Source organism: Alternaria alternata (genome assembly GCF_001642055.1).
Source record: "Alternaria alternata strain SRC1lrK2f unplaced genomic scaffold CC77scaffold_2, whole genome shotgun sequence".
Classification (NCBI taxonomy): Eukaryota; Fungi; Ascomycota; class Dothideomycetes; order Pleosporales; family Pleosporaceae; genus Alternaria; species Alternaria alternata.
The window spans coordinates 748,477-767,655 of NW_017306191.1; the positions used below are offsets into that span (position 1 = coordinate 748,477).

The 19,179-nt window shown below is 51.8% G+C and overlaps 9 protein-coding genes across 9 annotated transcripts; 3 read left to right on the forward strand and 6 right to left on the reverse strand.

Annotated features, from left to right (window-relative positions):
* Window positions 1-104: 104 nt before the first annotated feature.
* CC77DRAFT_1016193 (urease accessory protein ureG) lies at window positions 105-1,813 on the reverse strand. The gene is made up of 3 exons (XM_018524173.1): window positions 1,354-1,813; window positions 1,103-1,243; window positions 105-1,045 (listed from the first exon to the last, which is right to left on the reverse strand). The coding sequence occupies exons 1-3, from the start codon at window positions 1,518-1,520 to the stop codon at window positions 568-570; spliced, it is 786 nt and encodes a 261-aa protein (XP_018390629.1). The 5' UTR covers window positions 1,521-1,813; the 3' UTR covers window positions 105-567.
* Window positions 1,814-2,366: 553 nt separating this feature from the next.
* Window positions 2,367-3,746, forward strand: CC77DRAFT_307033 (hypothetical protein). The gene is made up of 2 exons (XM_018531169.1): window positions 2,367-2,723; window positions 2,772-3,746. The coding sequence occupies exons 1-2, from the start codon at window positions 2,462-2,464 to the stop codon at window positions 3,506-3,508; spliced, it is 999 nt and encodes a 332-aa protein (XP_018390630.1). The 5' UTR covers window positions 2,367-2,461; the 3' UTR covers window positions 3,509-3,746.
* A 1,635-nt stretch (window positions 3,747-5,381) lies between these two features.
* Window positions 5,382-6,525, reverse strand: CC77DRAFT_954110 (hypothetical protein; the record flags this gene model as incomplete). The annotated part of the gene is made up of 2 exons (XM_018535451.1): window positions 5,382-5,968; window positions 6,022-6,525. The coding sequence occupies 2 exons, from the start codon at window positions 6,523-6,525 to the stop codon at window positions 5,546-5,548; spliced, it is 927 nt and encodes a 308-aa protein (XP_018390631.1). The 3' UTR covers window positions 5,382-5,545.
* A 903-nt stretch (window positions 6,526-7,428) lies between these two features.
* Window positions 7,429-8,041, reverse strand: CC77DRAFT_307272 (hypothetical protein). Its single transcript, XM_018531170.1, has 2 exons — window positions 7,528-8,041; window positions 7,429-7,439 (listed from the first exon to the last, which is right to left on the reverse strand). The coding sequence occupies exon 1, from the start codon at window positions 7,927-7,929 to the stop codon at window positions 7,666-7,668; it is 264 nt and encodes an 87-aa protein (XP_018390632.1). The 5' UTR covers window positions 7,930-8,041; the 3' UTR covers window positions 7,429-7,439; window positions 7,528-7,665.
* On the reverse strand, window positions 7,946-12,006 carry CC77DRAFT_1016196 (large subunit of L-aminoadipate-semialdehyde dehydrogenase). The gene is made up of 3 exons (XM_018524174.1): window positions 11,453-12,006; window positions 10,135-11,405; window positions 7,946-10,087 (listed from the first exon to the last, which is right to left on the reverse strand). The coding sequence occupies exons 1-3, from the start codon at window positions 11,785-11,787 to the stop codon at window positions 8,154-8,156; spliced, it is 3,540 nt and encodes a 1,179-aa protein (XP_018390633.1). The 5' UTR covers window positions 11,788-12,006; the 3' UTR covers window positions 7,946-8,153.
* A 113-nt stretch (window positions 12,007-12,119) lies between these two features.
* On the forward strand, window positions 12,120-14,672 carry CC77DRAFT_307380 (hypothetical protein). Its single transcript, XM_018531172.1, has 2 exons — window positions 12,120-14,392; window positions 14,488-14,672. The coding sequence occupies exon 1, from the start codon at window positions 12,410-12,412 to the stop codon at window positions 14,342-14,344; it is 1,935 nt and encodes a 644-aa protein (XP_018390634.1). The 5' UTR covers window positions 12,120-12,409; the 3' UTR covers window positions 14,345-14,392; window positions 14,488-14,672.
* Window positions 14,392-15,644, reverse strand: CC77DRAFT_307352 (NAD(P)-binding protein). Its single transcript, XM_018531171.1, has one exon. The coding sequence runs from the start codon at window positions 15,528-15,530 to the stop codon at window positions 14,439-14,441; it is 1,092 nt and encodes a 363-aa protein (XP_018390635.1). The 5' UTR covers window positions 15,531-15,644; the 3' UTR covers window positions 14,392-14,438.
* Window positions 15,645-16,033: 389 nt separating this feature from the next.
* Window positions 16,034-18,234, forward strand: CC77DRAFT_1016199 (hypothetical protein). The gene is made up of 4 exons (XM_018524175.1): window positions 16,034-16,196; window positions 16,246-16,280; window positions 16,334-17,217; window positions 17,267-18,234. The coding sequence occupies exons 2-4, from the start codon at window positions 16,249-16,251 to the stop codon at window positions 17,965-17,967; spliced, it is 1,617 nt and encodes a 538-aa protein (XP_018390636.1). The 5' UTR covers window positions 16,034-16,196; window positions 16,246-16,248; the 3' UTR covers window positions 17,968-18,234.
* Window positions 18,235-18,380: 146 nt separating this feature from the next.
* Window positions 18,381-18,989, reverse strand: CC77DRAFT_1027820 (hypothetical protein; the record flags this gene model as incomplete). Its single annotated transcript, XM_018526395.1, has 1 exon — window positions 18,381-18,989. One exon carries the CDS (start codon window positions 18,987-18,989, stop codon window positions 18,381-18,383), a length of 609 nt encoding a protein of 202 aa, XP_018390637.1.
* Window positions 18,990-19,179: the final 190 nt, after the last annotated feature.

The following is a 19,179-nucleotide window of genomic DNA, read 5'->3' on the forward strand; positions in this document are numbered from 1 at the left end:
TTCCCAAAGCGAGTAGGTTCTGATCCACCCTCAAGGGAGACGTAGCTAATTTGTAACTACAGATTGAAACAAGGAAGTGAACCGCCCAGTTCGAGGCCTGCTGGAGCGAATTCCCTGACGCTGAATCTGAGAGTAAAGATGATCTCGCGTTCAAAAAAGGTGCTGAAGTCTGGACGCAGGACAAATCATATCCTAAGTTTACCTGAGCGGCAAGCTGGTGGTATTGAATGATACAGTCTGTTCTTTCGGACATGATCTTATGGCATGGGTTTCCTGTCTTTCCTGAGCGCTGTCAACAGCATCTTCCACTGCTGAGGGTGGTATGATATGGTCGAGATTTGACTATAGAGGATAATGTGAGGGAACCAAATAGAATCCTTGAAAACCCAGCCTTGCGTACATGGTGAAGTGAGTAACCTTCCAAGTCAGCACTGTCCTTTGCTTTTGTACGAGCAGGGATGGTCATAACGACGCCGCATAACAGTGCGCCGGTCTCTGGCATATATGGATAGCATTGAGTAAATCTAAGTGCAAGATTCAACGGATCCTTGGGATCGTCTCTTGACTCTATTCCATCAGCGTAGGCTCGAACTTGTCCTTCCTTGCCTGGCCTGCACCTGAAGCCTTCCATGCAGACAGGATCAAGTCGACAATAGCATCCACACCCTCGTCCCTCTTGACCACAGCGAAGATGGTAGGGCCACCCTCGCGCATTCTTCTGCTATCCCGATCCATGACGTCCAGGTCGGCGCCGACAGCCTCGGCGAGGTCGATCTTGTTCACAACCAGCAGGTCTGATTGCGTGATGCCTGGTCCACCCTTCCTGGGAATCTTGTCACCGCCCGATACATCGATGACATATATGATGAAGTCAGCAAGTTCGCGCGAGTAGTTTGCAGCGAGGTTGTCGCCGCCGGACTCGATGAGGAGGAGGTCGGTGTTGAACTTCTGGTGTAGGTTTGTGAGGGTCATGAGGTTGACGGAGATGTCTTCGCGCACAGCGGCATGGGGGCAACCTCCTGTTTCGACAGCGACAATACGCTCACTGTTAGGACGTCAGACCTGTACTCACCATGCAGAGATGACGTATGGTTATTCTTACGCGGGCAAGGCATTGTTCTTGGTCAGAAACTCGCAGTCTTCTCGGGTGAAGATATCGTTTGTTACTGCAGCTATAGAGAATCGCGTTCGGAGGTGTTTGCAGAGGGCTAGCATGAGCGCCGTCTTTCCGGAGCCTACGGGCCTAGGCTGGTCAGTGTCTTGTGCGTATATCTTGCCATGTCAACCCTGCAACTTCCAGAGGTCGGCCGAGCAGTATAGGGATGTCTGCATGTCACACGGGGTCCATCGTACCCTCCAATTCCAATGGTGAAAGATCGGTCTTCCCAGTCTCTTCCTTCAATTATGGGCAGCTCGCGCCCCAGGTAGCTTCCTGGTCCATCGAGGATCTCATGTGTATGACCGTGATCTGCGGCAGCGTGCGAATGCGACGCGCCTTCATGTGAGTGGCTGTGGGACATTGTTATATTGAACCAGGATTGTGACTGTCGATTGGCAGAGAGTGTGCCAGCAAGCAAGAGGAGAGCTTGAGGTTCTCCATGGTGGGGCAGACGCGACGAGAGACGTGGGGTTCGATTCGGCGCGACCCTGGTAGCGAAGCTTCAATCAATAACACCGATTATAGGCTGACAGTGGACGATACGCCTTTTGCATAAACAAATCTCGACGACCGTATTAAAGACCAACTCAATGCGAAGATGATTGTCATTACCGTAGCGCGCCACGACTCGACGAAGGCGTCCCTGAACCGAGGATATGGGAGTGCTCGGACCATGGCGCGGAGGGATCATTGCTGTTTTTCAGCTTGCGTCCCCTTCCTGCCCCTGCATCTTCATCACGATCCTCGGCACCCATCATATGGGGACCAGCTATAGTTTGGTTCTTCGAATTTCACGGACCAGCATGTTCCCACATGGACCTGTCGTTCCTCATCAATACTGCAGGTGAAACTGCGTACGCACTGGCAGTCTGGCATGAAGGATGCTATGTAACAGCGGAGCAACTTTCGCTTCTTCCATCCTTCAATATCGCCCAGACCCGCCACACAGCCACGACAATGGATAGGCAATTAATTTCCAGAATTGCAAGTCTCCCTATGCGATAGCCCTGGTACCTGCAGGACACATGACGCACTATCTTGCGCCAACCGACGAGTATGTAAAGCCAGCGCAGCACCCGCAGACCTGTGGACCCTGTTTTCCTCAGAGCCATCGCGTTTTCAGGTTTCCGCGTCTTAATCGAGATCGTGCGAGTTTGGTACGCTTCCCAATACGGCCGACCTCATCCTTAATTAAGAATAGTTGTTCTCTTCTGAAACTCACCTTCTGTCGCTCGCTTTCCCCTCCTTCTCTTGTTTGTTTGTTTGTTTGTTTTCGACGAGTCTATACACGCATACTTCATAATGTCTACGATGGCTGTTTCCTGGGATAAGCCGCAACACACCAATCTTACGCTATGGGATATTGATCGCGAATTTCAAGATGCGCATGAGGCGTACGAGCAATGGCAAGCACGCCACCGTCGCACGCGGTCCAAGTGGGCGTGTTTTGGCACAAAGAACCGAGACGATGCGGTCGGCAAAGCTCTAAGCCTGGGACGGCAGGTCCAGAGGATCATGGAACAAGGCAAAGAACGATTTGGCGCACGGTTTGAGGAAGGCGACAGTAAGTGCAACATTCGATACGGAAGTTGCAGGGACTGACTATCTGCAGCAAAATGCAATACCATCCTCTCTGCGCAACTCCTGCGAATCCAGTACGAAATTAGACAACCACTTTACGAAAGCGTTTTCTCCTCAACACCAATAATACCCATCGACGATATAATCATGATTGCTAAAAGTACCCGCCGCGCCTGTCTTACTGCGCTGCGCGAGCAATACGCACGTCTCGAATCACCGATCCTATCACCTGTTCTGCCTCCCCCGCGTTTCAAAGTGGAGTTCTGTCCTTTCGCAGACAAACTTCGGAAAGATCTCAAGCAATCCAAATCGAGCACATTGCGCGCAAAGAGGGCTTTCCCCCACGACAAGTACGATGACCGGGAGATCTGCCCGGAATGCGATGCATGCATCTCCGTCGCTTCTCACTCTGGACTCCCTGCGTACAGATGTATCCTCTTCACATCACATATTGCCTTGGACCCAATGGCGACCGACGACAAAGCGAATTTCGCGTGTAATAGCTGCTACAAAACCTTCGACGATTCATACGCCTTCCTCGACCACTTTTTCCAGAAGCAGATCGGCAGTGAGAGGAGTTGCTTGCGACTGTCCGTACAAAGAAGCTCAAGCTGGTTCCTGAACGAGCAGTTCCTAGAGAGCGATCCTTCAGTCGTTGAGCAGTGTCTAAAGAATTGCATAGCGAGAGAGACGATGCGGGGCAGAGGCCACAAGAAGATGAGGAGTCAGATCACTATACGACAAGTACATTCGAGAGAAGGCGATTGAAACTTTCAGAACGCGATGCCACAGAACAACTTACGAACTACACCATGAGTTGCGATACAAAGACGACTACATGCGAGGAACATACACACATCAGCATCACTCGGGGTTACGACACGAACACGCCCATTGCTATTGCCAGCCACATATTCGAGTTCAAACGCCACGATAGAGACCCTACACATAGCGTCTGGCGCCCCGCAAACATGTTCTGCTCAAAAGGCGAAGCCTTTATATGAACGCGGACGGCGCTTTGCTTTGCTTTTCATACTTTTCTTCTTGTGCTATGCACGCTTTTTCTGTACACACACGTCTATACTGTCACGTCTAATGTCGTAATGTCTTTTTATAAATACTTCGAGATCGTAGCATAGCACGATACAAACGACCATACATTTGCAGTGCAATGCCAAATCTATTGCGCTTTTACACCATCATCAAGGAGAGCATCATGTCTTCCAGGCCTCAATACTGATTGATGCGCAACTTGAACACCAAAAGCACTTTTCTACCTAACAAACGCTTCATCGTTAAAATTGAGTGTTGGTCATTCCGTCGCATAAACCACGCACGCCGTGATACCCGTTTGCCCAGACACACGTCAGATCTATCAAGTTTCATATTGGGGGGCCACGATAGTCATCAAGGCATGACTACACAAAAGAAAGAAGAGAAGGACCGAGAAACGTTATTTCCCTCGGGCCTTTTCCTCAGTGTAACATTGTTGTGCCTTGGCTAGATTTGCTATAGCTAGTACTTGTGTTTTCAGGCAATAGTAGTCTCGAGCAAAGTGAGCTAATTACTCACCCTTCAGATTTTATCACCTACTTGTCCCGAGAAACGGGTGCTGGCAACTGCATACCCGCAACATCCATGATCTACACAAACCCTACCCAGGGGCCCAGGCCAACATGTAGCCGACCTACCCGTCTTGTATCCGTTCATCTTTGTCTTTGCTCAGGAAGATGAACGTGACGCGCAAACTATCTGAAACGATGCTCGGCGAAATCCACAATAACCCGACTTGGCTTCTTACTGTCTGGCAGATCCCTAGGGCGTGATTATTCCGCTCACGTTCCTTTACGAGAAGGAGATTCTCCGCTTACGTCTTGGTTCTGCGGCATCGACTACTTCGTGACATTCATGGTATGCCTGGTTAGAAGGAAGTTTGTGTGCGTGCGTATGGCATATCGGACCGGTATAGAATGTACAACAAATTGTACACAGTTGTTGTACACGGACACTCGGGTTTGATCAGGGTACACGCACTCCGCTTACGACTTCCTCCATTCATGATGAATGCTTTTCCAGAAGCTTTTCTTTTGTACAAACACAAGGCCGAGCGGAGACTGTAGAGGCATGGCACAAAGTTGTCAATCCGCGGCGGAAACTGGGCGGGATTGGCAACGTCTTGGACGGCAGGTTTGCCGCAAGAGCTGAGGGTGCGCGTGTTGCGGTGAAGACGAGCAAGTAAAGTTTGGTTTTCACCGCTCCGCTATTCCGCCATCTCATGTGCTTAGCATGAGATTGGATCGGGCGGTCGGGGTAGAGAGAATTCCGCTGTATGGTGCCCAGGACTATGCCAGGAGCCTTGTGTCCGCGTGTGGCGTTCTTCGAAGCTTCGTGAGGGGCTGAGTATGTGTGCGTGTGCGCCAGTCTGGCTCCTTGGATAGTGGCTTGGGAGCGTGGTCTGCCTGCTTGGAAAATTGGACTAGTAAAGTGTCTCGTACGAGGCGCGTTCACGTGAATGAGACTATTGCTTGAAACGAACTTTTGCAAAATAGAGAAGTCATTGTGTAGGAAGTTTGGTATAATTCGAGTAAAATGGGGTATATCATGTCGAGCTCCAACCGCTCTCCTGCTCTTCGTATAGAGAGGTCCAGTAACGCCGTGCTGTCGTCCCAGATCAGCATTCCCATCATGTCCGTTGCCCTTCAAAACAAAAAGTACGCCATGGTATATGCCGCTTAAACATCGTTCGTGCCGTCATAGGCCGAACGGGAAAAACAAAAACTCGTCGCTGCAGTGATAGCCTCCTCTTCAAACATTGGTCTCGCGTAGTCCCCTCGAGAGCCATCGTTCCCACCAGTTCCGCACACTGACGATAGTCTCTTTACCATCGTTGTGCCCGTCGTGACCTCCAGGGTCTCCTAAGATGGACGAGAAAAACCAGAATCCGGCCGCCGTCCATGCAGCTATCGCGACACCAAATGCAACGACTGGCGAAAAGAGATGAACGACGACGAGCATGGGCGCGCTGTAGTCGGTTGTTGAGTCGTGGGAATAGACCAAGTGTAGTTGAAGGTTCAGCGCTGGTGCGAGGAAGGCGGTGATTTGTGCCGAAAATGGTGGGCGGGTAGTGCAGAATCGCAGGGGGGCTAGTACGATCGAGATCAGGAGAGCGAGGATGGTCCAGAGAGCGATGGCGCCGGAGAGAAAGGCACATGGGCCGCAGAGCCAAAACTACATGTTTGTTAGCCATGCTGTTGACGACCGAGAGACGATGGTTCACATACCAACAACTGCCATGCTTTTTCTTCTGGACCTTTCTCATGGAATGCGCCTTTGTCGTAGACGATCGCGTCGCTGTCCAGTCTTGCCGCAGACGCGCGGTTCGGAGATCGGCCGTCGTGCGACGAACCGTAGCCATGCTTCTCAGGATCAAGATGCGCTTGTTGGGGATATTGTATGTTGTTTTGTTCTATGTCCGATCTGGAATATCGGATCTCGGGTGTTGAGTTGCGTTGTTGACCTATCGAGGAGATGCTGCTGGTTGGGCTTGGCGCAGAGGAGGCCTTTGGCGAGAATGGGTGCGACGAGATGACAGAATCATGGCCGCGGCCAAAACTCGACTTGCTATGACGGTCTGTTCGGATGCTGTGCTGTCGCTGATATGGCTCTTTCTCGTTGTATGCGTAGTTGTATTCGTCGGATGAAGCGTTCGTCGAGAGCTGGCGCTGGGGTTGGCTCTGCTGGGGGGATGTGGCCGAACATGGCACCGGCGGACGCTGGGATTCCATTGCAGTTAATTGGTGGGCGGCGTCACTGCTGGACGGGCTTTAGACGACCCTTGGAGACATGCGAAGTCGATGAGGTGCCGGGCATGTTATAGAAGAGGCGGAGGCTTCCCTCAGGAGAGGCAAGACTCTTGTTACATACAATTACGCTCTCAAGACCTTGGGAGAAGGTCTTGGGCTTGGCTTTCATCCCCAAGGCTCGGCATTGCGGCTGGGCAGAGCATCGCAAGACGGGGACGGCCAATCACGGCTCGCATGGGTGACCCAGCGCAACTCTCATCCAGGCGCCTCTGAGGCCGAGGACGGAATTCGCGGCAGCGACCTGTCCTGGTGCTGGAGCCCCAGCTTTCATCCTCATCACCTCTACCCTTTGTCTTGGCCTGCGCCGACGATGCTGAGAAACGCTGAGCAAACGGACCGCCGCATGGTGGTGCTCACTGTCTTGTGCAATGTCCTCTGAAAACACGCCAAGCCGGTAACACGCGCTACCACGGTCCGTCTAGGGCGTCCGCTGGCTGCGTGATGATGTGCCTAGGAAATATTGAACCTGCGGATCTTGGGCCTGTGTACCACAGACGACTCTCGAGATAAATCCAGGACGCTTCTCCAACATGCCTAGACGCTAGTTGGGGACAGGAAGACGCGGCGGGTTGCGGTCCCGCGGTGCAACGTCGCGAGCACTCTCGTGTCGTACCGCAAGACCAAGTCGGAGGCGGCGGAGTGCATTTGATAGCGCTTGTTGGCGGAAGTAGGTGCATGTTGCTTTGCTGAGTCTGAATCCGGCCTCCAAGCGTGGCTGAAACGAAGTTGGTCTTGCTGATCGTGATCTTGGCGTTGGCACATGAGAAGCTCAGATACTCTGTTGACGGCGCCAGGTGTCCTGGCGGATGCTGGATCGATATCTATCGTGTGATTTGCTTTTGTTTTGGTTAGTCCGTCGCATTCTCGGCATGTTGTTCGCACTCTAATCGTACAACATCAGCGACCGGACTGAACCTACCGTACCTTTGGTACTGCCTACACATGGCAGATTCCGACGGTGAGCTGGAAGTGCTACCAGTGACGTCGATTTGTATGTACAGTTGCATTCATGACATGCTCCTTCGCATCGAATACATGAGCCACGTTGCGATAGGCGTTCTGCTATAGCTGCAGCCACAGCCGGTGGTAATATACGGCATGGCGATCACATCGACGAGTTGCGGAGTTTTGTCCCGCCTCGCGGACGATGCTTGCGACGTGCCGGGTATGTTGTTGGTAAGAGATGCGAAACGCAGAGGCAATCATCGGCTTACAGTGTGAGGGATGTAAGATAGCGTTTGTGCGAGGTATTGTTGTATCGGCGATGGCTGTGATGTCACTCAATATGATTGGAAGCCGCGATAGAAGGAACGCATACATCAGCATCAACAAAGAACGGTTCGGTTGCAATGATCTCACTGCGACCAGATATGATACTCCAAGAATTCCAGACTAAAATCTGCAGATAATCTAATGCAGTACTTGTCGGTTAGATAAAACATCTATGTATCTTTGCCTTTTCTAGCACCAGGTAGCGGAGATCGTGGCCCTTACTAGATAGACCCCCAATGCGCAGTGACGCCGCAGTCCAAAATTTTGGTAAAAATGACCTAGACACCCCTCCGACCACCAACCAGTTTCATACCTTCCCGCATAGCGTCTGTCAACCGACTCATCACCAGCTCTTTGATGCCCTTCTTCTCTGGCTTGGGCATGAAACCCAGCTCGATCAGGTAACTGACATAGACACCTACAGTGTCTTCCGTCACCGCACCACCCTGGCTCCAATCTTGACCTGTCCATGTTTGGTCCTTCTTGAGAGCTTCTGTCGCGTTCTTATCGTCAAGCTCAGGTGCCTTGGTATCAGCAGGCAGATCTCCAGTCACAAAATGGTATAATGGTAACAGAGCGTTCTCTTCTTTCGTACCGGAGCGGTCTGAGACATAGGCTTCCATGTTTTGCTTCCACTCCGAGTATGTCACGAGAGGAACATTATAGCCAAAGTTTTCGAGAGCGCCTAGGAACTCGTTGAAGGTAATACGAGGATGGGAGGTGATTTGCGCAACCCCGAGCGGTGCTATAGGTGGATTGAACGACGACGCTACAACGACGCGCGCGACGTGAGTCACAGGAACCATATTTATAGTGTTTGTGATGTCGGGTCGTGATTTGAGTTGGATGCAGCCCTTGAGAATACGCACGAGGAAGTCGTCCGTATTGGTGGTGCCGTACTCTGGATCTCCCAAAACGTAGCCGGGACGGATGACGCATCCACTCAAACCTTTCTGACCAGCCTTTCGTGTGAGGTACTCAGCCGCCCACTTGGATTGACCATAACCGGTTCCTAAGCCCTTGCGGGCACCTTCCAAGTCATCTTCTTCGGGGACACCTGTACCACCGTTCGCCAGACTCTTCTCAGACAACTTCACAAAGTAGTCTGTATCAAGCACTGATGTTGAGCTGACAAGGCCGAAGTTCTTGGGTTTGCCCGCAGCACACATTGAAAGTGCAGTCATAGTGGATATGACGTTGGGCCCTCGGAGACGTGAGTACGGCAATACCCAATGTACCAATGCGCCGTTGTGAATCACAACGTCGACGGAGTCCGCGAGTTTGTTCCACGTGTTTGGTTCAAGGCCGAAATATTCCTTCTCAAGGTCTCCGACGAGTGGCTCTAGGCGCGATTCCCAGCTATCTTCCCAGATACCGTATGCAGAACACGTCTGCCTGACACGTCCAAGTGCAGCGTCAATGTCTTTCGCACGTACAAGCACCGTGACCTTTCCAGGTCTAGACAAGATGTCTCGTAGAATGTAGGCTCCCAAGAAACCTGTCGCGCCAGTGAGGAAAGTATGTACTTCTTCCTTCGGGTTCAACGGTTCCCTAGTCTTGAATTCAGTCAATTGGTTAGCAAGTTCTCTGGCATCAGCAGAGTATGCTTCGTCTTCTGGGTCGTCGTCGATGGCCTCGGCAGTATCCAGGCGTAGACCGATAGGATCCATTGCCTGGTCGATGTTTGCTGAGAAGCCGCGCAATGTGGGGTATTGGAAGATGGTAGTCATAGGCACATCGATGTCTTTCCACTCTTGTCGGATCTTGAAGAACAGTTGTTGTGCGATGATACTGTGTCCGCCGAGGTCGAAGAAGGAATCACTTCCACCGATACCATCGGCCGTTACACCGCGATCGCCAAGGAGCTCTGCCCAGATACTGGCCATCTTCTTCTCAGTTGGCGTCAAAGCTGCGCCTAACTGTGAAGGACGTCTTGCACCAGCAGCTGCTAGATGTGCTGGTTCTGGGAATGGCAACGCTGGTCGGTCGATCTTGCCGTTCGGGTTCAGCGGAAATCGAATGAGAGGAACAATGATCGATGGCACGGCATATGCGGGGAGCTTTTTCTTGAGATGCTCTCGCACGTCATCTCGTAGATACTTGAAGCGCTTCAGCAATGTGACCATACTAGTGTCGTCGGCAGAATCGCTGTCTTTTGCACCACGCTCTTCAAGCCAGTCGTACCAACGCTTCATCTCGGGGACGATGTAGCCTGTGATATTAGTCATGTTCAAAACTGCGGAGAGAGTTGAAACTTACTGACGAGTGTTGGCTCCTCGTAGGCATCGCGTTTCAACAATGTGACGTTTTCGCGCACCAAAGGATGAGCAGAGAGATGTGAGTCAATCTCACCCAGTTCAATACGGAAACCTCGAATCTTCACTTGCGAGTCTACTCGACCTGTGCAGTGCACGTTTCCATCCTCTGAGTAATGGCCCAGGTCGCCAGAGCGGTAGAGCCTGTCTCGTGGACCCCTGTAGAACTCTCGCCATGGTTCAGCGGCGCCTTGACTCTCTACCTTTTTGTTGTCTTCGTCTATCCACTTCTGTTGGTCTACAAACCAGTTGTCGATGAACTTGGCGGCTGTCATGTCAGGCAGACCCAAATATTCCTCGGCCAGACCACCCGCTCGTACGTAGATTTCACCACTCTCACCGGGCTTGCAAACCTTTGTCCTGTCTTCGCGGTTGACTACCAAAAGCTGAACGTTGTTCATGCCACGACCCGCCGGGATCACCTCACCGATGCTGTCAAGGAATTCGGGTGCTTCAGTACAGCTTGGCAACTCGTAGTAGCTGACGGCTCTTTGTGTTTCTGTGGTTCCGTACATGTTGACGATGCGGACGTTTGGCGCCAAGTTCTGCAACCTCCTGCAATCGCGTTTGATCAACAAGTCACCCACAAAGAATGAGTGGTGCAAGCTAGGGAAGACTGCCGAAGCACCTCCAACGAGAATTTGGCCCATGGCAGGTGTGAGATGTGTAACGGTCGCGCCATACTTGCGCATCCACTCGGCAAGCTTCTCATGCTGGATGTCTTCCTTACTGGGTACGAGTAGTTGTGCACCAAGGAAGAGTGGGGTAAAGATGTCTCGCTGGATTGGGTCGTGAGCAATTCCGGAAAGCATGGTGAACTTGTCGTTCTCAGACAGTCCAAAGGTCTCAGCCATCCACGGGAAGTAGTGCGTCAGCGAAAAGTGACGGCCCTTGACACCCTTGGGCTTTCCTTCGGATCCTGATGTGAATGAAAGTGTGGGTGTCGAGTCTGGACCGACCAGCACGCCCGGGAGCTCGGCCTTGAGCTTCTGCTGCTCCTCCAGCACATCCTTTCCATCCTTTGAGCCTCCGACAAGTGTTCCGTCGTCTTTGAGCTCGAGCGCGGGGAGCTCGGTCCGGAGTTGTAGGTTGTCCTTGACGTAGTTCCTGACTTGCTCTGAAAGGGGACCGGCTTCGCGCGTGGCCTTGTCGATGACTACGAGGGCGCGTGGCTGGGAGACCTCGAGGTAGATACATTGGCGGTCTGGAGGGTATCTAGGCGACGTCAGTATATAGAGGCGGATCTAGCAAGTTGAACTTACAGCGGGTCTAGTACTGAGAAGGTCGCTCCTGCCGCCAGGACAGCCATGATGGCTACTACTAGATCTACACCTCGATGGGCAAAGATCATGACCACTTCCCCCCTCTGGACGCCATTTTGCACGAGATGGTGGGATAGGACTGCAGTAGCCTCGAATATGTGCTTGTATGTGAAGTTGCGCTCTGGTGTCTTGCTGGTGGCGGTCTCAACCACACATGGCCGCTCTGGGTGCTTGCGAGCATTGGCGGCGAAGATGTCGTGAATTGGTCCTTTGAAGTCAGACCAGTGAAGGTCTGCGGTAGGATCCGGGATGCTTCCCTTGGTTAGAGAAGCCATTGTCGCGCGTACTTGTTCCTGCATGTCTCAGGGAAATATAGGGCGGGGTCGCGCTGTGAATGTGCGCATGCGCGTAGACAGATTGAAAATGTCCAATTGGAGTGCGAATAAAGGGAAGAGAAGTTGGAAATTGGGTCCAGTGTAAGTCGTTTTCCTAAGGCCCCAGAGAGTGAAGTTTGAAAGAAAATAGCAAAGACTTGTACATCAAAAGTAATAGACGGGTATGACGCATCCAGTCAAAATGCTCGACTCAGGCGATATCGGCTAGGGCGAACCCCCACTAGGGAAGGCTCGACGCGCATGTCTGTCTGGGGGAGCATCATCAGCCCTACGCTAGCCTGGCAAACCGTCCTCGCCAAAATGGAAACATCGGTCTGCCACGACGCGTCATCCAACGCTGTCGAATTATTGTCTGCTTGCAACTGCAGCGTCGTGTTGTGCTTTCTTGTCGCTCGTTTAATTGTTTATCCGCTCCAGAGGCTGATTGGATCCTGTAATACCTGGGAGCAGCAACTTCAGGCCCACCACGGATAACGGCTCGCAGTAGCCTGCAAGAGCTCATGTTGCCAGCATCACCGTAGTTGGCCTTCTGTTCACTTTACCTTCACGTTCCCGTTGCGCCATGCCGATCCAGCACACCTTCATGGGCCGGCCCGTTACGCTGCAGATGCCCCCGCGCCGTTTCCAAGTCATCTTTATCGTCCTGTTCTTCTTCATTATTAACTTTACCTTTTACGGACCTCCGTCACGCGATAGCATCCCAACCTACGATCAAGTGGCCGATGCTGTAAAGCATCCCCAAGCCCACGTGCCTGATCTGGGCCAGCTGCCAGCTGTACCCAATCCCTTCGGTCCCTCAGCCCACAAGCCTCCGCCTGTCCAGGCCAACAGCACTACCGCGAGTGCCTACGGTGCCATAGAATGGCTTAGTGACTTCAAGTGGCGCAACCCTTTCTCCTACTCCGTAACCCTCGATGAGAACACCGCCCTGCTACCTCCCCTACGCGAACGACCGCCCATTTACACCTACTACGATGTCCCGAAGAAGCAGGACAAAGACGTGTCTGCGGCAGAGCAACGGCTCATACTGGCATGGCGACGAGCATGGTGGGCACAAGGCTTCAAGCCCGTTGTTCTTTCTCGGGCTGAAGCTATGCACCACCCACAATACCAGCTGTTCCAGCGCATGAAGCTGGATGCCAAGATTGAATTCGAGATTATGCGCTGGCTGGCCTGGGGACACATGGGCGGCGGCGTTCTGGTCAATTGGCTCGCATTGCCCATGGCCGAGTATGAAAACCCCATGCTGAGCTTTTTGCGACGGAACGAATATCCCAAGCTGTCAAGAGTTCAATCTTTGGACAACGCTGTCTTCTTCGGAGACCGAATGACTGTCGATGATGCTATCAAGAAGGTCATGGGCAACGATCTGTTGAAGAATGTTACTGCGAGCAAGGACAAGCTCTCCAAGCTAGCGAAAAAAGAGGGTGGGCCAGTCGTCAATCTTCTGTCTACAAAGGACATACAAGTAGACAACAAGGCCAACGGTATCGCATCCTACAACATGGCCACCATCTCCAGCAAGTACAAGACGGTTGCCGACAAGTTTACCAACACAACCCAAGCCGTGGCCCTTGACTTACTCGCGACTCTCATAAACTCACATCTTCATCTGACCTGGCAAGAGCAACACCCCGAAGGCGTCGCTATTGTGAAGCCAGTACCAGAACATACTACTGCCCTCTTACGCGAGACGACGGATATTGCGCGCAACCTGACACAATGCCCAAGTTCTCCGATGCCCAAATCGTGTCCCCCTAATCGGCCCAAGTGCAAACCTTGCGATGCCAACAAGTCCATGAAGCTTCAGCAATTTCCGGAGTTTGTGAACACAACTAAGTTCTTTACGATTGGAACCGTTCCGCACCCCTACACACTCACTTCGTTGCATTACACACGCGACATGATAGACACCAACTTCTTGCGCAATAGCGCTTCGCGCGATCTATGGATACGGAAGCTAACTGATAAGTCGATTCCGAGTGAACACACTGAAGAGTTCCGTGTACTCAAGTTCAAAGAGCTAGTAGCAGCAGCTCCAGCGCATACCTTGTGGCTTACAGCCGAACGCATCACGCAAGATGATCTGGACTGGATTTTTGGATTCGGTCTCCCACAGAACGCCTCCACAACCGCTGAGCCCAGTTCGCCAAGCAAGGAATCCGAGATCATCATCTTCCCGCGTCCGGAACCTCCCAAGCCCATCGAGGGTATAGATGTGCCGGACGAGAAATGGATTGAGAAGGAGCAAGAGCGCCTGAAGAAGGCGCGCGATGCTATCAAGAGCAAGGATAGGAACATGAAGTCGGTGGTCGGGGCTGTGGAGCAGTGGAACCTAGCAGATACGGAAGCCTGGAGGTTTTCGCGTGCCTACTCAGCAAGGAGACGGCAAGAGCGGAAGAAGTGGGAAGAAGAAGAGGCAAAGTTCTCAGGCAGTGAGAAGAAGGCTGGAGTCAGGCCCGGAGAGGGTGGTGGAAGATGGACTGATAGGAGCTAATCCAGATAGCGGCTTTTGAAAATTGCATACATTTCTGGCGATACTGAGGTATGTACACTAAGAACGCATCGTGTTTCTATTGACCTCGGCTCTCTCAGTTCACAACAATGCATACTTTGCCGATATGCTGACCAGACACCAAGTACTCGAGAGCTGATACGACGTCTTCCCTTTCAAAACCAAAGACCTTCTCCACAGGCACGTTAAGGTTCTTAGAAGTCACAAAACGCGTGACATCTTCTAGCTGTTGCTTGGACCCCACCATGATGCCGCGAACAATCGCACCCTTGGAGAGGGCCAGCGCTGCTACATCAGGCATCTTCTCTTGTGGGCATGGGGCAAGGAACCCTATCACGGCAATGTTTCCGCCATAGGCCACTGCTTCAATGCTTTGAGCAATCGTCCCAGCTCCACCGTTCTCGAGAATAAAGTCCGCACCGTGGCCGTTGGTGATCTTGAGCACCTCTTGAGACCAGTTCGCATTCGACTTGTAGTTGATGGTGTAGTCCGCACCATACGTCTTTCGGACTTGGGCGAGCTTGTCGTCAGATGAAGAGGTGATGATTGTAACAGCGCCTGCTGCTTTGGCTAAGATTAGACCAGTGATCGAGACGCCACCAGTGCCTGCAAACGTTGTTAGTGAAGGCTGTGATACACAGAGTGAAGCCTTCTTACCAAGGAAGAGCACCGTCTGTCCAGGTTTCACAGGATTATTGCCGTAAAGTGCATTCCAAGCGGTGGTGCCCGTACATACCAAAGCCGAAAGTTGAGCGAAGCTGAGCCCGCTGGTCGATGGTACTTTAACGAGCGCAGAGCTGGGTAATGCGATATATTCTCGAAGCACTCCATCGTAGCAACCACCCAGGCTATGGTGCCAATCCGGCATGGCACCATATAACGTCTTCAAGTCAAAGGATGCGATAACCCTGTCTCCCTCGGCGAAGTCGTCCACTTGGTTGCCCACACGTACGACCTCGCCAGACAGGTCAGAGCAGGGCACCACATTGTCTTTGACAGGAAAGGGGTACTTTCCAGTGGCGACGGCGAAGTCGCGGAAGTTGAGAGCAATGCTCTTGATTCGGATCAGGACTTCTTGGGAGGCAGGCTCAGGCACCTTTTCTTCGTTGACCTGGAGATCTAGAATGGACGTGCGCTGAGGCAGGCGGAACACACGTTGTGTGGTCATGATTGATGGTTTGTGTAGGAAGTCGGAATGTGAAAGGTATTATGACGATAATGAGAGATGCTGAGAGATCAGAGGAAGTGTTGTGCAGTCAGATCGATGATGGTGTTCGTATGCATTTATATCTATCCACCACGGTTGTAGTACGCTTCGATGCAATCCGCGAAGGTGCAACCGCAACCGCCGAGTCTTTAGTCATCTGGTATATGGAGAAGCGCGGTATGTGGATTACATGCTGGTCCAGAGCTGCATTTGGCTACAGGACACACCTATACAAGCAGCGCAAGAAATCTGCTCGGAGCGATCCTATCTACATCGCTTTCCTATTTTGATCGGTGACCCATTCCGGTCGGCGAGTGCTTCGACTTGCCTATTTTCCACGGCCCGACTTCGGCAATTCACTCTCATCCTGGTGGCAAGGCGGACCGAAGCACTCTTGAGCTTACCAATACTCTTCCACCTACCTCAGCGCTTCCACTTTCCTTCCTTTGTGACCCAACGCGCCATTGGAAAATATCGTTTCCATGACAGGTGACGCAGACGGGGTTGCGCAAACCAGTCGAACACGGTCTCGATTGGGATGGTAAGTTTGGAACGACGTCATCATTCTCTTTCACAACGCTGAAACTGCGATGTGAAGCTTGTGCTGTCGACGCAGAAGGCGGAAGTGTGAGTTCATCCCCGGTTCTCTTCTTTCCCCCTTACTGACTTTTATCAGGCGATGGAGCTCAGCCAAGGTGTCATGGCTGCCAGGTTCGCGGTCAGGAGTGTCGCTGGGGTCTGAAGGTGACATTCCATCCGTCTAGGTCGCTAGAATTGTCCAGCAAGCACTGCGCTGCACTGCTTGCCATCGAGAGAAAACGAGGTCAACCTGACAAGCAAGCCGATAGTATCCAGATCGTGAACGATACGGATCAGATTGTGCACGAGTATCAAGACTGTTCTGCTACTGCATTTCTTGAGTCTGAGAGGACGAGGGCAGCCGCACCTCGGTCAGAAGACACTATTGCAGAGTATGCCAATTCAAGATGGAACCCAACGATATCGACTGTATGGGATCTGAACTTTCCGATGAATTCTTCTGTAGCCTCTCAGACTCAAGCTTTTGCAGACAGTGGTGGTGTTGCTTTCCCCTCTTCAACCTGGAACGATCGAACGTACCAAGAAAATGCTTCATCATCAAGTACGTCGACCTGCTCAACTCTGCCTCATCGAGCCGTCACTGGCGTGGTGCCATTGGAAACCGATACTGTTCCTGTATCACAGGCCGAACAATCTCGGCTCCTCAGCGCCTATCTTCAAGAAACGGGCGCATGGTGTGAGGCTACAGATTCTAGCAGACATTTCACGGTATCATACGTTCATAAGCTCATTGAAAACCAGCCGTTTGCAGGCGCAGCGATGGCTTTAGCGTCAAGGCAACTTGACGCCCTTCGTAACGACAAGCGTCAGACTACACTGAGCCTATATCAGCACGCCGTGCAATCCCTACTTCATTATGAACCATCACAGTGTGGTCAAGCCACACTAGCTACTTGTATCCTGCTGAGTGTCTACGAAATGATGGCTTCTAACGTCAGTGACGGAAGACGTCATCTACAAGGCTGTGTCTTCAATTTGACCAACAAAGGTTGGAATGGCTCTAGCCCAGGACTAGTCAACGCCTGTTTCTGGGCTTTCGCGCGTATAGGTATATTGTGAACACAATGAGTTACTGACTCCTACTGATCCATTTCTAGACGTGTCAGCAGCTTTTGTTCTTAAAGAGCAGACTTTGGTGCCAACCGACGATTGGATTGACGACTGCAATGCATGGTCAATTGCAGCTACTCTAAACACCGACGCGTACTGCAATCTTGCTACTCTTATCTTTGCGAAGATAACTAATATGATCGCAAAAGATCACAACAACTGTCAGTCTGACGTGCAAGAACTGTGGAGCGAACTCCAGGACTGGCGACAATACCGTCCAACGCAGGTACTACCTCTCATCAGAACGGAAGCACACCAAAGGAGCCCGTTCCCGATCGTTGTGCACACTGACAGCTCATCGGTATGCGGGAACATATTCTACCACGCCGGTGCCATTTTGTTACTACAGACGAAACACGTATGTTGTGACGAAGCGGAGACCGGAGCTGACGTGCACAATACTATCTGGCACGCAAGAGAGCTATGCGGTATTAGCACAACAAATGCATCGCACTCAAGTTGGGTGAACCAGGTACAGCTTCTTTACATCGCTGGGCAAGCATTTGGTTGTGGTTCAGGTATGCAGCAGAATGTCTCACGGCTACCAGATGAGAGCGACGGTGCAGACGTGTGTTATGCAGCTGAGAAGCTTGCAATTTTGAAGCACCTCGCAAAGATAGAACGTGAGACTGGGTGGAAAACGTCTAATAGAGCTGCGGACTTGAGGAGGCTCTGGGAACTCGAGTGACCGTATACAGCGTTCTTAGAGTATCGAACAGGCAAAGAACCAGACTTTTCATATGGCAGGCAAGAAAAATATAATACACAGAGAAAGGCAAGAACGATGCTTGTGCATTGATTCGACTCTGAAGTTGCATTCAATTCCGGCATTCCCAAGGTATCACAGCAAGAATACGTTGTGCTTTCAAAGAAATTTTCGGCTCCCTTATTTCACAGCAATACGTACCTTGCCGATGTGCTGACTAGATAACAGGTACTCCAAGGCTGCAAAAACGCCTGACTTTCAGTCATCAACTCCATCTGGGGCTTGGACCCATCCGAAAGGAGAAGATGCTGCTGTCTAATATCTTTCCAATTGCAGTCGTTAATGACGAGGCCCACCCAACCTTCGCATGCAGGCTACCCTACGACAGACATGCTCTACGATATCACAGTGATATTCCCAGTCGAATTCCTGCAGTTCATGGGCAGAGAGATGATTGGTGAATCATCTACATCCGTCTTGGAACTGTAGTTATATGTCGGATTAAACGCCATGATCTGCCCCACGGTTGTGTTAAGCTCGTTGGCTAAATCGACATATGTTCCAAACGTAAACTTGTACGGTTGGACGGTACACTGGCTGGGACTGCACTGTGGAATCTTGATCTGCGTATCGGCCGCAATGACTGCGTCTGCCGATTGCGCAGACACGTTAACACCCATCGTCGTGATGGTGTCAAGGCTGACTTGAAACTTGAGCGCAATGCTCGCGCGAGTGTCGTTGTAGCGCGCGTTATATGTGTGCAGACCACCGGGGACGCAGCTTGCGTAGTAGGTCATGTTGGGGACAAGGCAGGTTGTGTTGTCAATGTCTTGGGCGCAGGACTCTCCAGGTATGAGAAGCGTTTCGCCGGCTACCATGAGGTTTGCGTCAGCCATGCGGTTTGCGCGGGCAATGTTGCAGACACCACGCGAGGTTGAGGCAGCAATGCTGAAAATGGTGTCTGTAGAGGTAACAGGCCACGTTCTGACGGTCGTGTTGAGCATGCTTGCATCGCAAGCATCTTGAGCGCTGGCCACTTGGACAATAGGAAGTAGAAAGAAGAGGGGTGAGGTTTTCTTGAACATCGTCATGACCGTATTCTGGAGCCTGTAATGAAAGTAGCGGTGGTATCGATAAGTGACTGGTTGAAGAGAAGGAAAGCCGCAGCTCCCACTCTTATGCTTCGTGCAATGA